Source organism: Sander vitreus, chromosome 1 (assembly GCF_031162955.1).
Source record: "Sander vitreus isolate 19-12246 chromosome 1, sanVit1, whole genome shotgun sequence".
In the NCBI taxonomy this organism is placed as follows: Eukaryota; Metazoa; Chordata; class Actinopteri; order Perciformes; family Percidae; genus Sander; species Sander vitreus.
In genome coordinates this window covers 25407000-25430409 of record NC_135855.1, presented here as the reverse complement: position 1 = coordinate 25430409, position 23410 = coordinate 25407000, and the positions used below count along the sequence as shown (strand labels likewise).

Below are 23410 nucleotides of genomic sequence, written 5' to 3'. Positions count from 1 at the left end.
AGTACCTGTCCGACACACTGATTGGGTTACTGAGTGTGGCAGGCATGTGCAGAGGTACACAAAGATCCTTTGCTCCTGGAAGCACAAACCCCAGGCACCCTGTGTGTGCTAAAGTATGCATGCATTTATGTGTGTGTTACTGTGTGCATATTTGTGTATGTACAAAAACACTTGGAAACCTCTGGGTGTTTTCAGTAGGGGGAAAGGTGAAGAGGACTCTCCACTCGGAGCAACCAGCTTTTTCCATAACAAACACCTCAAACTAGGGCTGCACGATATTTTGTTTCATCGTCTACATCGCGATGTGCGCATGCGCGATAGTCACATCGCAGGACGTTGCTGCTTGATACAAAAAGTAAACTTTCACCGTTCTCCTTTTCCATGATTGTTACCGGCCGACCCTTCCACTTTAAGACAGGTGGTCATGTGACGTAACGTTAGTCCGAGGGGGCGGGGGGGATTGTTATGGGAAGTGAGGCTCTCCCGTGTGTAGAAAAGTACCGTAAGCGGCAGCTGCTGCTGACACAGTGATGCACATGCTTTTCCATGGGTAGTGAAGCTACAGTAGTCAGTGTGTTATGTTCGCTGCAAAGTCAAACTAAATCACCTGATTAATGCAACGTAATCACGACATATCCCGGCCATTTTTCACCGCAGAAAGCTGTTACCAGCCAGGCTAAAGCTAACATAGTTAGCCTAAAGAAACAAGGCGTCTGTCCCAACTAACGTTATGGTTCGGAGCTGCGACGCTGGAAACGTAACACTAATCTACAACAGCAGTCTGTTTCTGATATAACGTCATTTACACTGATTTAAGTGCTCTTGGGTACACAGTTTGTTGCAAGAGTGTGACATGCAGGCTCTGTATGCACAGCAAACCAAACATGATCAATTTTAATCAATTTATCAAACAACCAAAGCAGGTCCCGCTAGTCGACCTGCCATTTAAGGGAAGCAACATGCATGCATTATTAATATTCACTTTAGCCTGGATTGATATTATATGAATACAATGGTGTCATGTCAGTCAACCAGTGTATTTCTTCCTAATTTCCCTCTCCAAAATCACTTCAGAAGAGTAATCACAGCACTTACTTGCTTTGGTTTTTGTAAAGCATTACAAAGACTGGTTCACATAAGAAAATTTCCTTTTTCATTTTTGTTTTCTTTGTAGATGCACTCCCCTACAAAATCACCCCAGTAGTTGAGAATGATTTAGTATTTCTAAATAGGGCTATGTATGTCCTCTTGTAAAAATTAGTCTTTTTTTTCATATCGCAATATATATCGCAGGGAAAAAAAAATATCGCAATGTAAGTTTTTTCCAATATCATGCAGGCCTACCTCAAACCCAATCCCTCTGTTTGAGTGTATTTTTAGGAATGGAGGAGGTGTGATTGGAGTGTTTCATTCAATAAAGACTTATCTTTCCCCTGTGAGGGTATCCCACGCAAGCTAAATGTATCTCAGTGGGATATAATTTTTCCTGCTCACCCCGTCTCTCTCCTCGCCACATTTTGCACACACAACACCAAAAAAAAACCTCAGGCATCAGTCAGTGAGCCAATCCATCATGGGAAGTTTGCGCTGATGAGAAGAAAAGGGGAAAAAGAGAAGTAGTTGGAGAAAGAGAGGAACAGATGTGGGGTTAGAGAGGGAGAAGTGGGGAAGGGGAGAGGATGTAGAGCCCTGATTATGGTGTTGGATGAGGGAGAGGATGCTGGTTGATGGCTGGTGTGAAGTGTTTGTGTGTGTGTGTGTGTGTGTGTGTGTGTGTGTGTGTGTGTGTGTGTGTGTGTGTGAGAGAGAGAGAGAGAGAGAGAGAGAGAGAGAGAGAGAGAGAGAGAGAGAGAACATGGGTGGTATCTGTTGCAGGTTTGATTTTTTGTTTTTATCTATAAATAAGTCCTGTCTTTGTTAGCTCCAATGTGGGTGAGAACTCCTCTACGGCGATAACTCACGTCACATCAGATTTCTGCAGTGAAAACATCAGACAAAAGGCTGGTGGATTTATACTGGTAAGAAATCAGTCAAACTAAGGGAGAAACCACACTACTGTCATGATTAGAGTATAATAATGAAAGATTGGATAAATGCAGATGTTGGACTGCTTGGAAATGCAACAAGTATGACAGGCCTTACCACAACTATACTATTATGTTACCAGAGGATGAATATCAGAGTTGGAGACAGAAAATAACTTATCATTCAGTCTACGTGTGCATGTAGGTGTGTGATGTAGGTACTGTGTGAGGGCTTGATTATAGGTGCTAATACTCACTGGAGGGTAATAAAAGTTGGAGAAGAAGGGCAAATGGTGGAGAGAAGCAAGAGAGGATATGGAGCCAAAGGAGTTTAAAGGAGTGGAAAAAAGGAAGAGAGAGAGAGAGAGAGAGAGAGAGAGAGAGAGAGAGAGAGAGAGAGAGGTTTCCAATGTAGGACTGTGTGGCTGGCTCTGTGCTCCTGTTCTGCTAGGCGGCCGTGGCTGGCTAAATAAACAATCCTAATTGGCTGTGGAGCCCCACTAGTCTGGGGTTTCACTCGCTTTCATCCTCGGGAAACTGCCGGGAAGCTGTGGGAGAGCTGAGGTGAGGCATCATGATAAACACACATGTGCTTAATCACGCACTCTCAGACATGTATTCACAAACAGGGTAGAACTTGATTAAATGCACAGAGGCTGCTTTTTCTGATTCTGTGCTCTTTCTGTCTTCAGGTAAATGGTGATACATGAGAATTAGTTTATAAACTGTGGTGAGTGTGCTCCCTTGCCTGCAGCATAGCTCAGAGGAGAGTAATGTGGCCACCTGCTCGGCACATCTGGGGATGAGCAACGTACCACACAAACACACACACACACACACACAAATTCATTCTTCTTCTTCTTCTTCTTCTTCTTCTTCTTCTTATTTTACAGTAACAACACAAGCTCAGTCCAGCACAAAGTACAGTACTTCAATATGCGAGACATCTAGTGATGTGAAGGACAGCTGTGTCCAAATTTGTCATGTTTTTCTTGTCATCCAAACTAAACAATCATGCCTGTTTATATTTGCTAGTGTATGTATTATAAGAGAGAAGATCACAATTGTACAAAGAAGTGGGTATGACCAGGTCAGAAAAATATGGGTATATGGGTATTTAATAGAGCTGTCTAATGGAAATTCAACATCAAAGCCGGAATGATTTGGTTGGCTCTCATCTTTCTAAATAAAGGTTTGGAATCAACAAGCTTTTATTTTTTTGTTACTATCCTGCCACAACTAACCTTTTTTTTTTTAAAGATCATTTTTTGGGCATTTTTAGGCCTTTATTGACAGGACAGCAGAATACATGAAAGGGGAGAGAGGGGGAATGAAATGCAGCAAAGGGCCACAGGTTGGAGTCAAACCTGTGCCCGCTGTGTCGAGGAGTAAACCTCTATATATGGGCACCTGCTCTACCAACTGAGCTATCCGGGTGCCCACAGCTAACCCTTGACACACTGCCTAAAGCATATTGTATGGTCTTGCCTGCAAAGAGTGCCTTAAAGCGCCCATATTATGCTCATTTTCAGGTTCATAATTGTATTTTAAGGTTGTACCAGAATAGGTTTACATGGTTTAATTTTCAAAAAACACCATATTTTTGTTGTACTGCACAGCTCTCACTCACTGCTGCAGATCCTCTTTTCACCTGGTCTCTGTTTTAGCTACAGAGTGAGACCTCTTTTTTTCTTCTTCTTCTGTACTATCTTTGATTGCACTCGCAAATGGGCAGTAGCTCAGATGTAGATCATGTCAGCTAGCTAGCTCCATAGACAGTAAAAGAAAGGCTGTTTCTCTAACAAGGCAGGATTAGCTGGGAGACTTCTAAATGAAGTAAGTAGAATGAATGAATGTAAGTAGTTATTTTGTATTTTATGGTGAACTTGTGTGTGTTGTTGCAGTGCTTTGCTAGTGAGAACGAGGTAGCTCGTAGCGTTAGCATTAGCGTTAGCATGCTAACGCTAATGCTAATGCTACGAGCTAACGGTTGCGGTTAGCCAGCTCGTTTCGGCTTGTGACATCACAAGCTGTGCCGCTTTTGAACAGCTCACCCGGAGACTGAAGTCAGGACACATTCAGAAACCGTATCTCACTCAAAACAGCATGGATGGATTTTTTTCAAAGTTTGTATGTGTGTGGAAACACCAGAGACACAAAAGAGCACCCAGAAAAAAGTGTTTTTTCATAATATGGGCACTTTAAGGAAAAAGAAGACTGAAGACTGTGATTTCAATGTGATGGAATTGTGTTGTCTGTGAGAAAGAAAGAAAAAGAAAGACAGGCTATTTTTCTCTCAGGGCTCTGGCTCTTAGCCCGACGTGGCTTGGGAAGGGGTATTGTGAAAGCAGTTGTCATGGAATAGAGAGCGGGAGAGGAGAGGAAAAACCTTGCTCTCTTGAGATGCATAGTACTGGTCACTTGATGTCTCTACTTTAAATGTTCTATTTTATAGGCTCGGCAACAACAAAAAGAACATGGGGGAATGGGAAAAGTGACTGAATAGAAATGTAAAAGCAGTAACATGTCATTCTCAAACAAATAAATGCCATGTTTTGCACACCTGCAACAGAAATGATGACTGCAAAAAAATGTCTTTAGAAAATCAAAATGAATCAAGAAACACGAGTAAGAGTCTAGTTAGTTGCTCTGTGAGGTAATTAGGAAGTGTGACTCTTTGAGCTAAATGTTAAAACACAATGACAATACTAACAAGCTGATGTTTAGTAGTTATAATCTTTACCATGTTCACCATCTTAGTTTAGTGTGTTAGTATGCTAACATTTTGCTAATTAATACTAAACACAAGGGGCAGCTGAGGCTGATGGGAATGTCACTAGTTTTGCATGTATTGCAAGTATGTACCCATTTTCAAGGCAATTCATCCAATAGCTGTTGGGACATTTCACTCAAAACCACAAATGTCAACCTCATGGCTGTGCTTGAGAAAAAAGTCAGAGGATCACCAAAATTAGGATTAATTGTCTAGGATGACTAGATGACTATATTGATATATTTTACTGGATAAGTGAAACCATTCACATGCTGATGGTGCTAGATACAAAGTCAGGGGATCACCAAAGTCATTGGGATTCATCCTCAGGGCACCATGAATGTCTATGCAAAATATCATGGCAAGTCATCCAGTAATTAATGACATATTTCAGTCTGTGGACTGGTCAGTTGACATTCCTGGAGCCACGCCACTAGACATACAAAGTACAACACCAGATCTATGAAATAATCTCTGGGAGTTGGGACATTTATCACATTAAAGCGAGACACTGTTATATATGGAAAGGTCAGCACAGCATTCATTATATGTACAAGCAAATGTTCAAAAATGAAATATCTTTTATCGTTACCTTACTTTAACGGTTTAAACATAAACAGTTAGAAATATCTTTCCTCGTCTTCCAAGACATCCTCTGGAAATTCAGAGTTTATAGTGTTTAATGGCTCTAGCAATAGGGAACCAAGCTGTGAGTCAAATCAAAGGGTTGAATGTACAGTTGGCTCCGACCCAAACGCAGCAGCCCAGCCGGCCTCCATCCTTCCTCCCTTCTTAACTTTTTCTCCTCACATGACTACTGGCTCAGACTCAGCACTCACACTGCTCCTCGCGTGACCAACACACCCCAGGAATCCAGACGAGCCGTGAGAGGAGATTCAGTGCATGTGTGTGTGTGTGCCCTCATGTGCATGTGTGTGTGTGTGTGTGTGTGTGTGTGTGTGTGTGTGTGTGTGTGTGTGTGTGTGTGTGTGTGTGTGTGTGTGTGTGCGCAGGGAATTAAAGACTCCCTATGCAAGTTGTGTGTATGTCAGGCACCTCATGTATCAGACAGCACCTCTGTTCACTGGAGCAAAATGAACAGGACACAAGGGGCTTTCCTACCTGGCTTAAATACTCACTGACACACACACACACACACACACACACACACACAAAATTACACGGGTTAAAGGGCAGAACCTGAGAAGAAAATGACAGCTGTGACTGTATGTGCGTAAATGTGTTTGCCAGGGGTTGAGAACAAATGCATTTTTTCCTCTCTGGGGCAAAGGACAAGTGATCTAGCTGCTCATACCAAGAAAAAGATCCAACCACACACCCACGCATCAACACATGCACAGCCACACACACACACACACACACACACACACACACACACACACACAAACACACATACACACACACACAAAGACAGAAAGGTGATAGAGGAAGATGGAGAGACAGCAAGAGGGAGATGGGGTAGATATTGACTGCTGAAAAGACTGAAAGGCGGGGTGGTAGAAAATGAATAGGATTATTTGATAGGGACGAGGGTGGGTGGTAATCACTTTTTCCAGGGACCTCTCCGAAGATGTCATGTCATCAGCATTTCCCTGGCAGCTTGCTTGCAGTGAGAGAGGGAGGGAAGGAGGGACTGAAGAGAGGGGAAGGAGGGAGAGGCTGAGGGCGCGCTTCTTCCGAAGGTGGCAGGCAGCCAACAACAACAGCCGACTCCAGTAGGTCGGCACAGGAAGGGGGGGTGGGGGTGAGTGTGTGTTTGTGTGGATCTATGTGTGTATGTGTGTGTGTGTGTGTGTGTGTGTGTGTGTGTGTGTGTGTGTGTGAATGGGGAGGGGGGGCTGTTAAAGCCCTTATGTGTGCACCCTGCGCGCCTCAAGCGTTCCCGTTTGTTGTTCCCGAGCCAGAGGGCCTTCGGCTGGGCCAGTCCCAGGGGAGTCGTTACACCACATTCCTTTCCCATTATTCCAGGCGTCTCTTTACGAGCAGCACCATCCCCGGTTTCGCCTGGCCTTTCCTCTCGCCTCTCTGATGTCCTGTGTTTTCATCCTCGTCATTACTTTTTCGTTATTAGCTGCCGCTGCTGAGGCGAAAGATGGTGATGTGTCAGAGAGCAGGGCGAGGGAGGGGCAGGAGATAAAGGGGTTCTGCTACTACAAAGCGTGTGTGTGTGTGTGTGTGTGTGTGTGTGTGTGTGTGTGTGTGTGTGTGTGTGTGTGTGCGTGTGTGTGTGCCTGTGCCTGTGCGTGTGCATGTGTGTGTGCATTCTAAGCAGGACATCATACTGTAACCTAGAGAAAGATGACAGAGTGAGAAATAGTTTGCTAACATCTGCTGCAGAAAACAGGTGTCCCAGGATCTCCAGTTCCATGTGGGTCACTGATGACCCAGCAGGAAAACACACCATCAGAGCCTCTTATCACTCGCTGTCCTTTTCCACACACTCACTCTTTCTGTCTGTCTTGTGGTCTCCTGTTCTCTCCTCGTTGCCCGCCTCCTCTCCCCTCCTAAATGTAATCTCTTCTTCTTCCCATCGGTGGAGCCTTCTTCCGTTTGGGTCTCCATGACCTGAGAAGAGAGGAATGTTTATCAGAAGTATGTCAAGACTTTTCAAGGTCTCTGATGGGAGGTGCCGGGAGCCTTAGGCCTGGGAGGGGCCTTGCGACTGACTGACAAGTACAGGTGAAAGCAGATTGGGTCAACCTTGTGTCAGGGAGAACACACACACACTGGCTCCGACAAGGCTATGCCTCCCTGGGAAAGAGTTTAGAGGTCAACTACAGCTGTGATGGGGTTAGCTGCAAGGGAAAGTAGAAGCTCCCTGACCCATCTCCTATGACTATATTTAATCTGTCTTAGGTTCTACAGTCTCCTCTATTTTGCATTTTCTTTTAACATCCCGTTCACAGAGACTTGTAGTGTATAGTACACTTATAGAAACTCAGTTTGATTTTACTGAAGATAGGGTCAAATAAGGAATATAAAAGCATAAATAATTATTTTCTGAACGCATTTATGATTATGACTTGAAATTGATCCAGTTGAGGGCACAGATTGACCACATTGTAGAAAAGCGGCATTTATTTTTGTTGAATGTCTATTTGAGCAATGAAATATGGTCCAGAAAACAGAATGAACTGTGGCCTAGTATACACTGTATGAGCTGGACGTGTTAGTTTTTCCTTGTTCGGAGGAAACACATTCCTTAGTTGCACCTCTGACCTTGGAGAGAGGGAAGAGATCCTGCAGAAATAAATGAATAAATAAACAACAAGGAGAAAGTCCAGGCTTCTCTCCAGAGGTTGCATTCTCTCTCTCTCTCTCTCTCTCTCTCTCTCTCTCTCTCTCTCTCTCTCCTGTGTATGTGTGTGTTGATAAAACTGGATAATCCCCTTTTTTCAACAAAGATTTAGAGATACATTTTGTTACAGTTAACAAGTTCACAATTTCGAGAACTCATCCTTACAACCTTGAAAACTAGGTTATTTTGTATTGCTTTATTCAAGTAACCTGTGTCTCAGCCCTTGTGATGACGCTCCGTCAAGGAACTGAACTGCTGACACTTTGGCTAAGTTTACTTCCTATGTCACCTCCGTGAAATGACCATGTACACCCTTACTTCCTGCCTGGCAGGATGCAGTGCTGTGGTTGCCAGCTAAGCATAGTTGTTATTTTTAGCATCAAAAGCCAAAAGTATCAGCCGCTTTTAAACCTTAATAAACACAATATACATTAAAACGGGAACAGACACAAAGAGGACTCGTCAGTGTCCCTGCTCTCACATCTTTCCTGCCCTGCCTGTTGTTGGGGGATCTTATATTTCAGTTTCAGCATTAATGAATTAATTAGTTAAATGTTTCCCATTAGTTTATTTGACATATGTTCTTGGCCACACCTAAAAAGGTCTTTTCTGCTTACTGTAAGTGTCATACTTAACACTGGGTAATAGGCCTTTTAACGACAGACAATTTGACATAATCATTGTAGGAAAAACAAAGGAGTGACTTCAAAAAATAATAATGTAGTGGCTTTTCTTCAGCATGAATTTAATAATTCTTGTTTATAAATTAGACACTGAGTCTGTGTTCAACTCAACAACGGCTGCAGCTGAGACCACTTGATCATGTGTAGACCAAGTCTTTATCCTCATCTATAACAATTCCCAAACACCATGACCTCCTATTCCAAGCAGTTCAATATTTGTCATTGTGATTTGAGTCTTACATGAGGATACTAAATACCTCCCTGTGTGTCCGCAAATACAAGACAAAATATACCCAATCACCAGCTTTACCATGAAATATTTAAAATAAAGTCAAGTTCTCTGGAAATTAGTCAACTAATCATGACTCTTACTCTGCCCACGAACAATTACTACAGTCATCAAATATTTAAAATAACGTACAAATATCAAAATGATGTTGAAATGTTTGACATCATCAATGGAGCCCAGAAGAAACAGAGGAGGAGGAGCAGAGACACACATGAAGAAAGAAAGGGATGAAGAAAGGAAAAGATGTAAAAAGATGAAAGAAAAGGGAAGTAAGGCACTGAGTGACTAAAGAGTCAACAGAGCCATCAATCAACTCAGTCCTGGGGGAGAGGGCTAATCAGGCAAAATGAGAGAAAAACATTTTGTTAAGTGTACTTGAACTTTTAAAAAAAAAGAAGAAGCTGTGACAGAAACAGCAGATCATGCAGTATTAACAGTATGAAGAGTGGAAGGACCGTTAAGCTCTTAATGAAGCAGTGGTCAAAAGGCTGAGTGGCACTACTGTACCTGTCTCCGAGTCATAAAATCAGTTGGATTTTAGAGTTTTAGCCCTTTAAAAACTAAAACTTATCAAACATGATCTGCAGATTGGCTTCAGCTACATACTGACCTTGCAATGTCTGCTTACAGATGCTACATTGCTCCATCTTCATTGAATCATGTACAACATCTTTATACACATGGTTTCCCTGAGTAGTTTCAGAGAGCACATTAATTAAAGGCCTGATTAATCTTATTTAGTTTATGCATGTTATAGCATTGATTATCCTGATTGATACACTACACTACACTGGCACAGCTAAAACAGACACTTAAATTGAACCATCCATTTGTGGCCTACAAGCAGCTTGTTATATCTGAGCTTTGTCGTGACACCATGTTTTGTAAATTATTTTCCAGTTTGAGCATGATTTTAATACCACATGTCCATGCATAGTGCTAGAAGATGACTCTGCTATAACTCTCCCATGCTATGCATCAAACATACATTTACTTTGGTTAAAACTCTGGAACTGCTGTCACACTGCTTGAAAAAGGTAGTTATTGTAAGTATACCTATATTCTCTCTCACTCCTACTGACATATCCAGTTCCCAGGAGGTCTCTCTGGTGAAGTGTGGAGTCCAGTGGTCTAACTGTAAAATAATGTCTCCCAGATGGCCCTGAAAGCCCAGACACATACATGATGACATACTTTATGCTTGCACTGCACACATAGGCCTACAGGAATTTTTGACTACAGAGAGACCTGCTGTAGGCCTACAGTATCTCTCACAACCCTGATATATCAACAACAAACAAGGAACACAGGCTAAACCTTTAAGCACATTTATACACACATACATATGTGCATTGTGTCTGTGTGTGAGTTGTGTGTGCGCTCAAGCATGCAGGTTTTATGTGTTTGAAAGTTTTACATGTCTCTATAGGTGCTATTGTTACAAACTGGCTCATGGAACGTGACAAAGATTCTTATAAAGTTAACACAAATTAACATTGCGGTGTGGAAATCAGCAGTATCAGCAATGCATGGATGTGCGGCATATGTGTGCTGTGGAAGTGTTGAAGATGCAAAAGCAAAAGAATGTGATGCAGGGTGGATGCCACCAGCTGTAGAAAAGGAAAGGCAGCAGGAAGCACACGGGCCAGCTTATATGTATAGCCCAAATGCCCAGGTGAAGCTAAATCAGCTGAGGATCCTCCACTGTCAACCTAGTCTACTGAGGTTGGCCAGGACAGCCTCCAATACAGTGGGAGGGGAGTCACACTATTATACACCCAACTCCCCAGACACACACAAACACACACACACACACACACACACACACACATAGCGCAGTGTAGTGCCCTCCTCCTGGCCCTGTTATCACCTCTTTCTGCCAAAAGTCCTGGAGGCCCTACACTACTCAAGAGCATTTTATTCAGATCACCCTCCCACTGCACTCCCTTTCTCCCCTCGCTAACTCCACCTCAACACACACATTCCTCTCTGTCCCCCCTCATCCCGTCTCCCTTTCCACAATTTCCAAAAAAAGAGAAGCAATTTCCATACAGCATATGAAGAGCAATAGGGCAGATATCTCATCTCACATGAGATCTACAAACGGCATAATTTCAGTCGCTGAGAATGTGCACACACAGATCATTACACACACAGGAACTTTAAGTAATCTGGGAGGGTCTGAACATCAGCTACAGTTTTTGATATGTAGAGTATTTCAGTCAGGAGAGACTTCATTTAAATGAAAAATAAATGTATTCTAGACACTGGTGGTGGTGGTGGTGGTGAAGAAGAGAGTAGGCTGAAGATCTGGATGATGGTATGTGGAGCAGGACCGGGCACTGGGTGTGATGGAGACTGGAAGTGAATGGGGTGGAGGAGGGTCACATTGGTTCGTACTGAAATGACAACTGACAGCAGCAGAGAGGAGAATAGATTTGTGAACTGATAGAGTATAAGCCAGACAGTGGGAGACAGAGAGCTTGTGAATAAATGAGACCGTAAACTGAACTTTCGCTAAGCTTCATTAGCATGTTTGTGTTGCATTGTGTGTCTTAAGTGTGTGTTTGAAAGTGTGGACATTGTGTGTAGTTTTTCATCGACATGAAACAAAGATGAACATTGTTTGACCTGCCTCTATAGGTTCTATAGGGAGGGACTCTAATGATACTGATACTGAATGATAAGCTCATAAGAGCACAGAAACAATAATGCACACTGCAGGCATAGTGGTTCCCAAACTTTTTCTTCGAGTGTTTTGACTTGTGACCCCTCATCACAGCTTATGACCGTAGTTTGGACATGGGTGTAAAAGCCAAAAGAGGTCAAAGTAGCCAGTATTTCACAAAAAGATGAACAATCTGAAGAAATAAATACATTTTGTGTAACTGAAATATCTTTTTCATTTATTAACTTAATCATCTTCTGAACTGTCCGATTTGTCCTGGTCCCCAGGTTGGGAACCAGTGCACTAAGAAAGAAAGAAAGAAAAGAAAAGATTAGGTTACATTCTTCAAGCTCTATCTTTCTCTTATTTTCTTCCCTTTCATATATTATACTTGCTCTCTTTTAGTCCTTCTTCTGCTCAACTGTGATTTTGCCCGCATGAGCCTAAGTCTAGTATGTAGGGTCTAGGCTGTGTAGGGGGATTTCCCAGATGATGCAGTACCAAGATTTGACACTACAAGGCAGTGTTGTAAATCTGTTCTGACAATTAATTCATTAATAGAATAACTTATTTAAAACACCTCCACTGACACACTCTAATGTTAGGCTATACTGTCTCTCTACTGTCTGTGCATATGTTCTCTCTCACCTCCTCCCACGTTCTTCTTGTTTCTGTGGGAATTGTCAGTAGAAACAGGTCAGCATCACTCAGGAATACCTTTTTTCTGTGATCTTTCTTGGTTACCATGCAGAAGAGAGAAAAAAAAGATCTTGGGTGGGCAAGGAGTTACAGTAGGGCTAGGCAGTATCATTTAAAACTTTCCTAGAGTTCCAGGTTGGAAGGCTGAGCAGGAAGTGTAAATTTGTCTTCAGGGGACATGGTGATGATGAAGAGGGTAATGGATGAAGGGGAGGAGAAAATGGCGAAATGCAAAGGTAGTAAGGTAGAATGTAGTCTAGTCCATAACTCTCTGACATCAGTAAGTCACTAGACAGTAGATACGTCCAGGGGAAGCACATAGTGGAACGGACAGACATAACTGTTTATGTTATTGTTAGATGACGTGACGTGTTTAAGGATTGATTACTCAACTTGCTGTCTTGTCTTTGTCTAAGATACTGGAGTGGGAAGGAGACAACAGTAAGGGTTGTAAATATTGTGTATATGTGTACATGTGCATGGACTGAGGAGGATATCCAGTGTGTTGTCGGGTCTTGAGCATCACTTTGTTTTTCTTTACATCCCTCTCTTTCTAACCTTCCTTAAGGACCCATTCCTGCACATTGTAGCACACAATGATAGATAGATAGATAGATAGATAGATAGATAGATAGATAGATAGATAGATAGATAGATAGATAGATACAAGTTGTTGCATTTATTGTTTCCACTGACATAAAGTGTTTGGGTTCAACATGTATCATTTGGTTGCAAAAATGCCTATTTTGGTGTTATAAGAGAGAAGCTTATGGTCAGATTAGAGTTGTTTCAGACTCTCAAATGCCTTCTGACAAACACTAGCCCAGATGTCATGTGAGTTTTCTTCAAAAGTGGCTCTCTTTTTCGAGGCTGCAAGTTGTGAAGCACCTGGACAACTGTTGCCACAGCCATATTGATTGAACTTACAGCGCTTAGTTAGATATCTAGTGCATTGTAAATGTTCTTGTTTACTTTCGCTGATTGATACTTTTTAGTAGACCTTTTATAGATTTGTTTGAAGTAGGCTATCTTTTGTCCTCACAGCACAGTTTTGGGCAGGAAACTACCCAGAGGATTAACCTTCAGCCCCTGTCACCAATTAGCCTATACACATCAAAATGCAGTTGGCTGCACTGCACATGATATAGGTTTTCAATGGGGTGAATACTTATGCACTGGAATATTTTGTGTTTTGCATTTTACTTAATTTTCATATTTGCTCAAATTAATTAACTGTGAATTCAAAATGAATCTATATAGGCTACTCTTTGGAGATGCATTGCCTGAGGGATGAATATTAACACATTAAGAATATCATCTTGCCCAGACATCTTATGCAGTGTTGCTTACAGTTATGATTGTCTTAGTTGTCCAAACAAACAATCTTACCATATTATGCATACAAAAGCAAACCACTTTATGATCAGTGTGTACGTTTTGGTACTGAGTAGCCTAAGCATAATTCATAACTATTGTATACTGAGTACAGATAAAACCCCAAAAATGCTAGAAATCTACTGGAAGAAAAAAATCACAGTATACGTTCCTCTGTCAGTTTTGAGAGAAAACTGATAATTCATTTGCACAGTTAATAGCCTACCTTCTCACTCATAGGCAATCGACCTAACAGCGTCTGATACAAAGCATGCTGTGGGTCTGTTTATTAAATACACGCCCCTGTGCATGTTAAACTGTGGATATGCTGTGCATGGTTAGTACTTTGACGCATGGGCAGCTACTGCAGGAGTGTGTGCTCATAATCTCTGCAAAATTATTACTGGGGGCTGGCAGGGGCTGGAGGTTGTCTTTGGGGTGTCGGACCGGGTCCCATGAATCGGGGATGGCGCTGTGCACAGTGTAAAGGAGTTAGCAGCCAAAGTTGGCAGCGCAGGCAGGAAAGTTCGCTGGAGAGGCGACCCGTGATCCCAGGTTCTTCTGTCATATTAGCGGACTTCCAGCGCAAACATGCGGATTACCGACTTCACTTAGCTAGGACTTCTGTGCCGTTTTGTGGATGTTTTGGAGTGAATTTCTCCCTGTCCTTGAAAGATAACGGTTTGCTGCACGCTGTCGTTTTCAATGGACTATCGTGCATCTTACCATCCAGTGAGTAACTTAGACTAACAGTGATTGTATAGTTTCCTGACCTGCAGATAAGTGTTGAACATGAGCATAACTTAGCATAACTGTTGACGTTATACCATGTAGCCTAGTCCTGGGTGTTTAAAAACAATGAACTCCTGTGACAAGGAACTGACACCTTTATCTCGGAAACACCGACTCATGGCTGCAGCTATGCCCGGTGAGGACAGCCCATTGCCCGGCAACACTTCCAGGGCTGATCGGAATGGATTAGGGGGGCTGGTTTACTGTTTCATATGTGGAAGCGGAGTTACACCAGGAAAGGAATTGAGGTTACAAGTGACATACCAAAAAGAGAGGGTTTCGTTTTTCCCGTTTCTACAAAATCAGGAGCCAGCCCCGGGTGCGTGTGAGGTGAGCCCGGATGGACATACGCTGGTGTGCGCCGTGTGCCACTGCTTTCTGACTGAGCAGTGGAACTCCTTCGAGCGGAGCAGGACGCCCATTGAGAAGCGCATGTACTGGTTGAAACGACCCTATCAGTGCGACTCTCGGCGGGTCCCACAGGAGTGGAACATCTCTTATGATCTGGAGAGGAGAATCAGTGTCAGCAGCCAGAACTACGACGGGGGCGCAGAGTCTGATTTCTCGTCTTTTTCTGAAAACGACAACATATCAGACCAGGAGATGGATTTCGTCGACAGAGCCGGTATGAGCAAAGACAAGTACCTGAGAGCATCTGGCAAATCGCCAAGAGACAGTAGCAGGAAGAACAATGTCATCAGTGTTAAAAACAGCCCTGATTCACAGCGGGCAATGCGTTACCCGGTGGGTATTTATGGGGCGCAGGGATCGCCAAAAGCGGAGAGTGTTATGCCAGGGAGGCGCGGTGCTAAAATTATGAATAATGCCTGTCAATCATCAGAATCTCTGGCAAAGTCCCAGGAGAGATTCCCTCAGCGATGCTATGACAGCCCTTTCTCTGACACACCTGTGCAAGACAACGGGGTCATTATGCGCAACAGGCGATGGCTGGAGGAGGGGAATGTCAGACATGCGGAGCTGCGTCAGATTCAGCGTGTTGCCGACGGCAGCTGTACCTCGTCCAGACATCCATCGCTGATGTACCGAGGAAGGGGCGAGGATCACCCCAACACTGCTTTGTCATCTGTTGGCACTGCTGCTGTCACCACTAAATGTAACATGGCTGTTTCCAGGGAGAATAACTCTGACAACTCTGAGGAATATGAGATTAACATTACAAGTGATGATGACATAGACATGCATGAGAGTAAAAAAGGCCCAAACACTAAGTTTAGAGCTGTCAGAGACTTTTCAGGAAGAAAGTCGCACCACACTGTGGACACCTGTTCAGAGGAGTGTGTTTGCTATATCTGTGGCACTGGGCTCAGACATGACGGCCGTTTTAAAGTCAGTGTTCAGAAACAGGAGAGGGCACAGGGCGAGCCATTCTTTCCCTTCCTGTGGCTTCACTCCCCTCCCCAGGATGCAATACCTATCAGTCCAGCGGGTACAACCCTTGTGTGTGGCAGCTGCCACACCTCTCTCATGCAGCAGTGGCAGAGCTTTCAGATGGCAGATGTGCCTGTCCTCCAGCGCCTGTATGTAGTCCCCCGCAACCAGGCAACCAGTTCTCTCCATCCTTCCCAGCTAACTCCCCCAGAGTCCATGGAGTGCATAACTGAACCCAGGGCTTCCCATGAGGCCTGTTTCCTCTGTGGTCAGGATTGTGAAGGAGATATGAGAGTAGCATATGCACAGGCTGGTGTTGGCAAGTCCCGTGGTGCGATGTATTTTCCTTTCATCCACATGTTGCCTTGCCCACCAAATGCCCAGGGGGTGAGAAATGGCCGTGTACACTGCTGCCCACAGTGCCACTTTATCCTGGAGGAGATCTGGGCTGCATATCGACTCAGCCTTAGTGAAGACCTCATCACCTCTGTCAGCTCCTTCCTGGTCAGGTACCACGCTGCTATGGCCATTGAGGGGTCTGGACAAGCCCATTCCCAGACTGGTGTGGCCTCTCGCCCCGGCAGCTCGATGTCGGTGTGTTACCTGTGTGGAGCTGAGCTGTGTGCAGGTGGAGAGTACCAGCTGCATGTCAACCCGCCTGGGCGTTGTGGGGAGAGGGAGCCTTTTTTCCCCTTTCTCACAGTCCACCCTCCTGCTCTCCATGCCAAGCCAGTCGACGCCACAGGCCTGGTGTCAGCTTGTAATCTCTGCTACCATGACCTACACACCCAGTGGGCCCAACATGAGAGCAAGGGCGTGGGTCCCTCCACCCCGTCTACCTCTAGTTTATCCAGTGCCAACCCCCAGCCACCCAGCTCCCCTTGGGCCCGCCAGTACAGCTGTGAGGCTTTTGTGTGTTTCTTCTGCAGGAAGGAGCAGCGCAGGCAAGGTAGGCTGTGCGCTGTTATTGTGGCGAGGCTACCTGTCTTCCTGTATGCACCTCGCAGCACACGCACTCTCCTGGTGGATGATGGGAGGAGGTTGGTGATTGGCTCATGTGTGGAATGTAAGGCCATGGTGCAGGTGGGACAGAGCATGCAGCAGGACAGGGATAGGCTTGGACATGGAGCCTCAGATGGGGAGAGAAGAGAACCAGAATCAGCCTTGCCACAGTCTAGACATAAGGTAAGCAAACTGCCTGATAAGACACACAGTCAAATATCTTCTTTTTTCCCAGTGTCTTTAAATGTATCTAAATGCATGTCTCCCATAAACTTTTAATCCCCTCCCCACATTCCCACGGTGCAGTGCAGACTGTGTGATACGACCTCTGGGTCACATGGCAAGGGATGATTTTGACATTTTGCATAGTGGGATTGGTGTGATAAAGAGAATAATCATCGTGATGCAGATGGTGCTTTTTTGTGCTTTTGACCATTTTATCGTTTCGGTTGAATGCATTAATAGAGAGAAGTGTGTATGTGTGTGTGTGTGTGTGTGTGTGTGTGTGTGTGTGTGTGTGTGTGTGTGTGTGTGTGTGTGTGCGCGCATGCATGTGTGCGTGTGTGGAGACTTAAAAGATGACTTGGTGTGGCCGACACCGTTTGGATGAACAATGACACATTTTCATCAAAACTTACTTCTATAAAGGAAAACTCTGGGGATCTAATGGCCAAGGCAAGCCTTGTGTTTGCAGTGTCCATGTGTGAGTGTGTTTATTTGACCAAGCATGACTCAATACTCTCACCCAGTTTGTTTTGGTTTGAGCATGTTGAGGATCTTAAAGAGTATTTTCAAGGAAGTTAGTTTAAAGAAATTCTTAAGTTATCATATTTCTTTTGATTACAATAATCATAACACAAATGCAAAAAGAAATACCTGCCCTGTCAATTAGACCTCTTTTACTTGATGTTAGTGTTGACGAACTGACCGAAGAGCCGGTTAATTTACCCGACTCGTGTCACTGAACCGGGAAAATCGAGTGCCATACGTCAATGAACCGACTCACTCCTGTTTTTTTCTTTTACCCATTCATATTTATGAAAAAGTACTACATGTTAACATTGTAATAAGGGATTCTGATGGAGGGAAGATGCTTGCATAGGTGGTCCAGATGGGCCGGCTCAGGGAACAGTACATCTACACGCTCCTCTGAAGAGAGATCATTCTGTAATTGTTTGCTTTCTTGTCTTTTTCTGTCTCCAAAGTTTGGATTCTTTCCATTCCTCTTTCAACAACACACATAACACTGTTGCTGTTAAGAAGTTAGTAGCAGAATCCTGCTTTTCTAATAGCAGAGAATAGAAGTTGGGAAGCTGTGGGGTTATATGGGGGACCAGTGGAGGGCAAATGAGGATGGTGATATTATTGATGAAGAGCTGAGGAGCATTTAGACAGCCAGTTGGCTCTATGAACAACTCTCTCATGCAAACAGACACTGACTGTCCAGCAATGAACATCTGTGGATGGCATTCACACTCAGCGACCTCAGTTTGTTGCACACTCACACCAGCTGTCCGGAGTTATCCACCTAATTTTCTTTCTGTCCTTTAAAGAAGTGTTTGACTGGTTACTCTTATGCACTCCAAACTTAAGTTTTTATTATTTGTCTGAGCACTTGCATGTGAGCTAGACCCCGATGAGCTCATAGTAGTCATATGTGAGGGGACACTCGTGATATAGAGTATAATTATGGGACCAGCTTTTCTGCCATCGTAAGGAGTGTGGGATGAGAGGGGTGTCGGGTGCAGGGTGGGTTTCGTGTGATCATTTTGGGCTGGTAGGGTTGCAGGTGGTACAGTCAGTTTTGGCCTGAGTAAGCCAGTGACCTCATGGCTGAAAAGGTGCCAGTGTGTGTTTCTGTGGAGAAGGGGAGGTGCGAAAGAGCTGTGGGGGAACAGGTGCTTTGTCCTCTAGTGTCATGCTATATGCTTGAGAGGGTCTGTCATCGCTGGGGTTTGGGCTGTCAGGAGGGAGTGCCCATATGGTTCTCCTTAGCACCGTGTGTGCCTGGTGGAGGGGATTGTTGGACAGCGATAAACACACACTCACCTACAGTATTCCATTTCATTCTATTCTAGTTTTTGTATTGCACAGTAGTTTTCCTCAATGCCCCTAAAGCACAAAACTGCAGATCAGGGACAGTTCCAGCAATGAATTCATGCTTAATGTTCAAAATTTCAGAGACATAACCAAGACCAAGACAGAGACAAATTAAGTCAAAGGCTAGAATGAGATCTCATTATTTTGTCATTATACTGCTCGCTATGGTGTAAACATTGTTGTGCACGTATGAATGCTTATCCTGTGAAGTGTGAAAGGGTGGATGGTGCTGTGCTGTTTTCCCTGCTTGGTAAGAATTAGTGCATGAAATGAAATCTGCCACAGGACATTCTAGTAGCTGTTAACTGTAACACACACACACACACACACACACACACACACACACACACACACACACACACAGAAACACAAGTGATGGGTGGTTATCATGTTCTCTGTTCTGCTGCCGTGTGTTTAATTAGTATGTTGGACATGACCTGTGACAGGTGTGTAAGTATAGACCGCCAGCCGGCATCTGGGGAGGGGCTGCTGGTCAGCAGCTCCTTCACTTGCACTCTCTGTAAAACAGATGTCCAGGTGTCTTTTTTTTGTCATGTTTTTTTTTTTTTTTTTATTCCACAAAAAAGTCATACATTTCACAAACACAAAAACAAACAACTGAACAAATACATGACAGACCTCATCACAAATCAGGACTAACAATCAATTAACAACCAAACATAAAAACAGAAAAAGATTGAGAAAGACTAAAACTGTTGCATGCATATAGTTGTGTTATTTTGAAGATGGTTTTAATCATATTTATGCTTCTGCTTATTATTATTAGAACTAATTCTATTTTTTCTATTTCTAATAATACTTTCTGTATATTTTTTCTCCTATGTCTAATGTGTATTTGTGTTATTCTGATGTGTGTAAAAAAAAATATCTTTTGAGCTGCTGTAGCACAGGAATTTCCCAGTGTGGGATTAATAAAGTCTATCTTATCTTATCTAAAGGACAATTCCGGCGCAAAATGAACCTAGGGGTTAATAACACGTGTACCGAGTCGACCTTTCTCTGGGACATGTTTTCATGCTAATCAAATGTGTATGTAGCTTGAAACAAGCTTGCGCGAACAGCTGATTAGCTTAACGCTAGGCGTTCGGGGCACTGGTAGACTAAAAATAAATTGCTATTTTATACCACTAACAAGGCTCAAAATAGCACCACACTTAGCATAATGAGGGTCCCTACATGTAAACCGAAGCATTGAGAACGTTGTAAGTGTACAGACAGTTTATTAAAAGATAGTTTATAAAGACATTACCTTCGGGTATGCAGGCAATCGCCATCTTGGGAAGACAGTCATGACCAGTCGAACGATGAACGCCCTGCCTGAGCTATGTTACTGGTTACTGGTTTCACGGCGTTCGTGGTTCGACTGGTTGTGACTGTTTTGTTTCAAGCTACATACACATTTGATTACCATGAAAACATATCCCAGAGAAAGGTTGACTCGGTACACGTTATTAACCCCTAGGTTCATTTTGCGCCGGAATTGTCCTTTAATGAGATGGCAGCAGGATCGCAAACTTAGAAGGCAGACTGCCATAATGCACTTGCTACTCTGAAGTGCCTTTGAGTAACACAGTTAAGTCCTTTGTGCCTAATTTCTTTTTTTCTTTTTCTTTTTTTGGAGCTTTTCTGCCTTTAATTGATAGGACAGCTAGGTGAGAAAGGGGAGAAAGAGGGGGAAGACATGCAGGAAATCGTCACAAGTGGAGGCATAAACCTCTCAGTATATGTGCGCCCGCTCTACCCACTGAACCAACCCGGCCACGTTTGTGCCTAATTTCTGACACATTATGCACATGCAATCAAACTCGTTTGACTCTCACTCAAGGTGCACCATGTCTCTAAACAGTCAAGTGTGCTTCCAAAGTTACCGTCTTCTCTCTTCGTTTTACTATCCATCAACTGTAGCTCAGCACTGAAACACTGCGTGGGGAAACACAGGGAGTTTTGTAAAAAACTTAGACTGCTGAAGCCTCATATTAAGCTAAACTTTTGAATGCCATTTTACACTAAAGAAGGCTGTATGGACACGAGAAATACATATGGGCATGTATGTCTTGAGTTTGATAAATATGAACCTATCTTCTAAAGGGGGAGACTAATAACAAATAATGAGAGGCAATATAACAAGTCTGTTCATATTGAATTGTTATAGACTGATGTTTATAACATAGACTGATTTTGAAGGGTCACATTACTGTCTGAATACTCTGCATCATAAGGTAAAATGCAAATGTGTGCAGGTAGAGTAAGGGATTGTTGTGTGGAATCACTTTTTAAAAACTTTGTTTTTAAGTAAAAGTGACAAATGTAGACAGAAAAATGGGAAAAGCAAGAACAAAAACATTGTGAAGAAGAAATGATAGAATGCTCCAATGCTTAGGCCCTAATTAAATTGATTAGATACCGGCACTGCATAACTTGTTGTGTTAAGGATTGGGATTGATTGCATGCCTTTGATATAGATGTGTATAACTGAAGTGTATAGCTAAATCCACACTCACCTTATAGTCAACAGTGTGTACTCTGCTTGTACAAGGACATAAGGGACTAAAACAGCAAATAAATAAATCATTAGTCAAGCCTTGCAAAGATAAAAAACTACATAATTGTACATAGATAACAGAACACACACAGCCTCTCTTGCTCATACACATTCATATGTATACATGTGTGTATACAAGTGTGTGTCTGTATCCACGCATGAATGCTTATTTTTGTATGGTGGTCTGCTGAGTGAGTGGATGATTATTGTTGACTTGTTTGAAGAGCGGAGACAGGTTTCTGTGACCGAGTTCAATCATGAAATCGCTGTGTGTGTAAGAGAGGTGTGTATGTGTGTTAGCATTGCATGTACTGTGGCTCATGTTTTCTGTGTTGATGCTGCTTCTGTGTGTGTGTGTGTGTGTGTGTGTGTGTGTGTGTGTGTGTGTGTGTGTGTGTGTGTGTGTGTGTGTGTGTGCAAATTGTGTGTTCATGTGTGTTTGGTGTAAAAGATTGACTGTGTTCTCACTGCACGGCCCATATCCTGTAAAGGAGGTATTTGCTGTCACAGGAAAAACGTGCCGGCATCTTGACAGTGTCGCCAGGGAAGATTTATAATGCAGTGAAAGAAGGAGTGAGGGCAAAATTACACATCAAAACTGGCTATGAAGTTTAAAAGTAAGAGAAAAATGATCCTGAGTGAATTATTGGAAGAAGAAAAAGAAAAAGAAGAAGAAGAAGAAGAAGAAGAAGAAGAAGAAGAAGAAGAAGAGAAAAGAAGAGTGGGAGGCTGAGAGAAGGTGAGGGGGTTAATGGGATTTAAATTACAGCCAGAAGAAAAAAGAGTCCCATTCTCATCTATTCATCATAGAAGTAAATATTACAGCATGCTGGCCACAGAGTCTGTTCTACGCAGGAACAGGATTGTTTTAAAACTGTGTTAATTTGAGGCATGTGAGGTGGTGTGGTCTAAACATAAAGTGTGAGCTGTTGTTATGCGTGCCTGTGTGTATGAGTGTGTGTTTAGACACAACCATTTGTATTGCACATATCCTGTAAAGTTCATGCAGCTGTGCCTCTCCGCTCTCTTCCAGCAGTGCAGTCTAAAAGACAGCCTTGCATTTTACAGGGAATCCTGGTATTTGAGGGGCTTAATTTCAAAGCTGCTGGAGGTGGGTTTTGATTAAGCGCTCAAGGCTTTAATCACGCTCTTCCCGCCAGCATCCCTCAGCGCTGCATTCTTGCCCATATCTGAATGAAGAGATCAAATCCTCTATGGAGCAGATGAGATGGAGGTGTTCCAGTGTTTCATTCTTTGTCTCCCTTTTTATGTCTCAACCCTGCAAAGACTTAACCATAAACGAGCCTCCCACAGTACTAGTTTGAGGGATGCCTCAACACCCCAGACCTGTCCTATAGCTCTATGATGTACCTGGCCAACCGGATGGTGTGTGTCCTGTGACAGTGCAGGTCCTGGCCCTCATACTCTTTGTAATGGCAAAGGTGCTTTTGGAGCTCCATGTCACAGCCCTCAATATTGGAAAAGAAAAGGCTTTGATCTTTGATACAGTTATCCTCTTTCACTGCTGGCATACAGTACATACAGTACATGTAACCATGCATGCCCACTATCCATATGTGTCATGGTTGTATTAAAATAACTCAATATAGAGTTTCAAGATGGCGTCCATTCATTCCAATGAAGGTTGCTCACACAGAGCATATGCCAAAATCTCTCTCTGCTTCTGTGTTGTGTTGCCTACTTTCAGTTTCAGTTTCCTTGAACCTGCCAGACC

The 23410-nt window shown here is 43.3% G+C and overlaps 1 protein-coding gene across 2 annotated transcripts in view; it reads left to right on the top strand.

Moving 5' to 3' along the window:
• The first annotated feature begins 14673 nt into the window (after window positions 1-14673).
• Window positions 14674-23410, top strand: part of gse1b (Gse1 coiled-coil protein b) — a 177074-nt gene continuing 168337 nt past the window's right edge. Inside the window, exon 1 of one of the 2 annotated variants that reach the window (XM_078250102.1) lies at window positions 14674-17195. In XM_078250102.1, coding sequence (XP_078106228.1) covers window positions 14688-17195 — 2508 coding nt within the window. In that variant the 5' untranslated portion in view covers window positions 14674-14687. The remainder of the gene's footprint in view (window positions 17196-23410) is intronic. The other variant, XM_078250094.1, reaches the window with a different exon arrangement.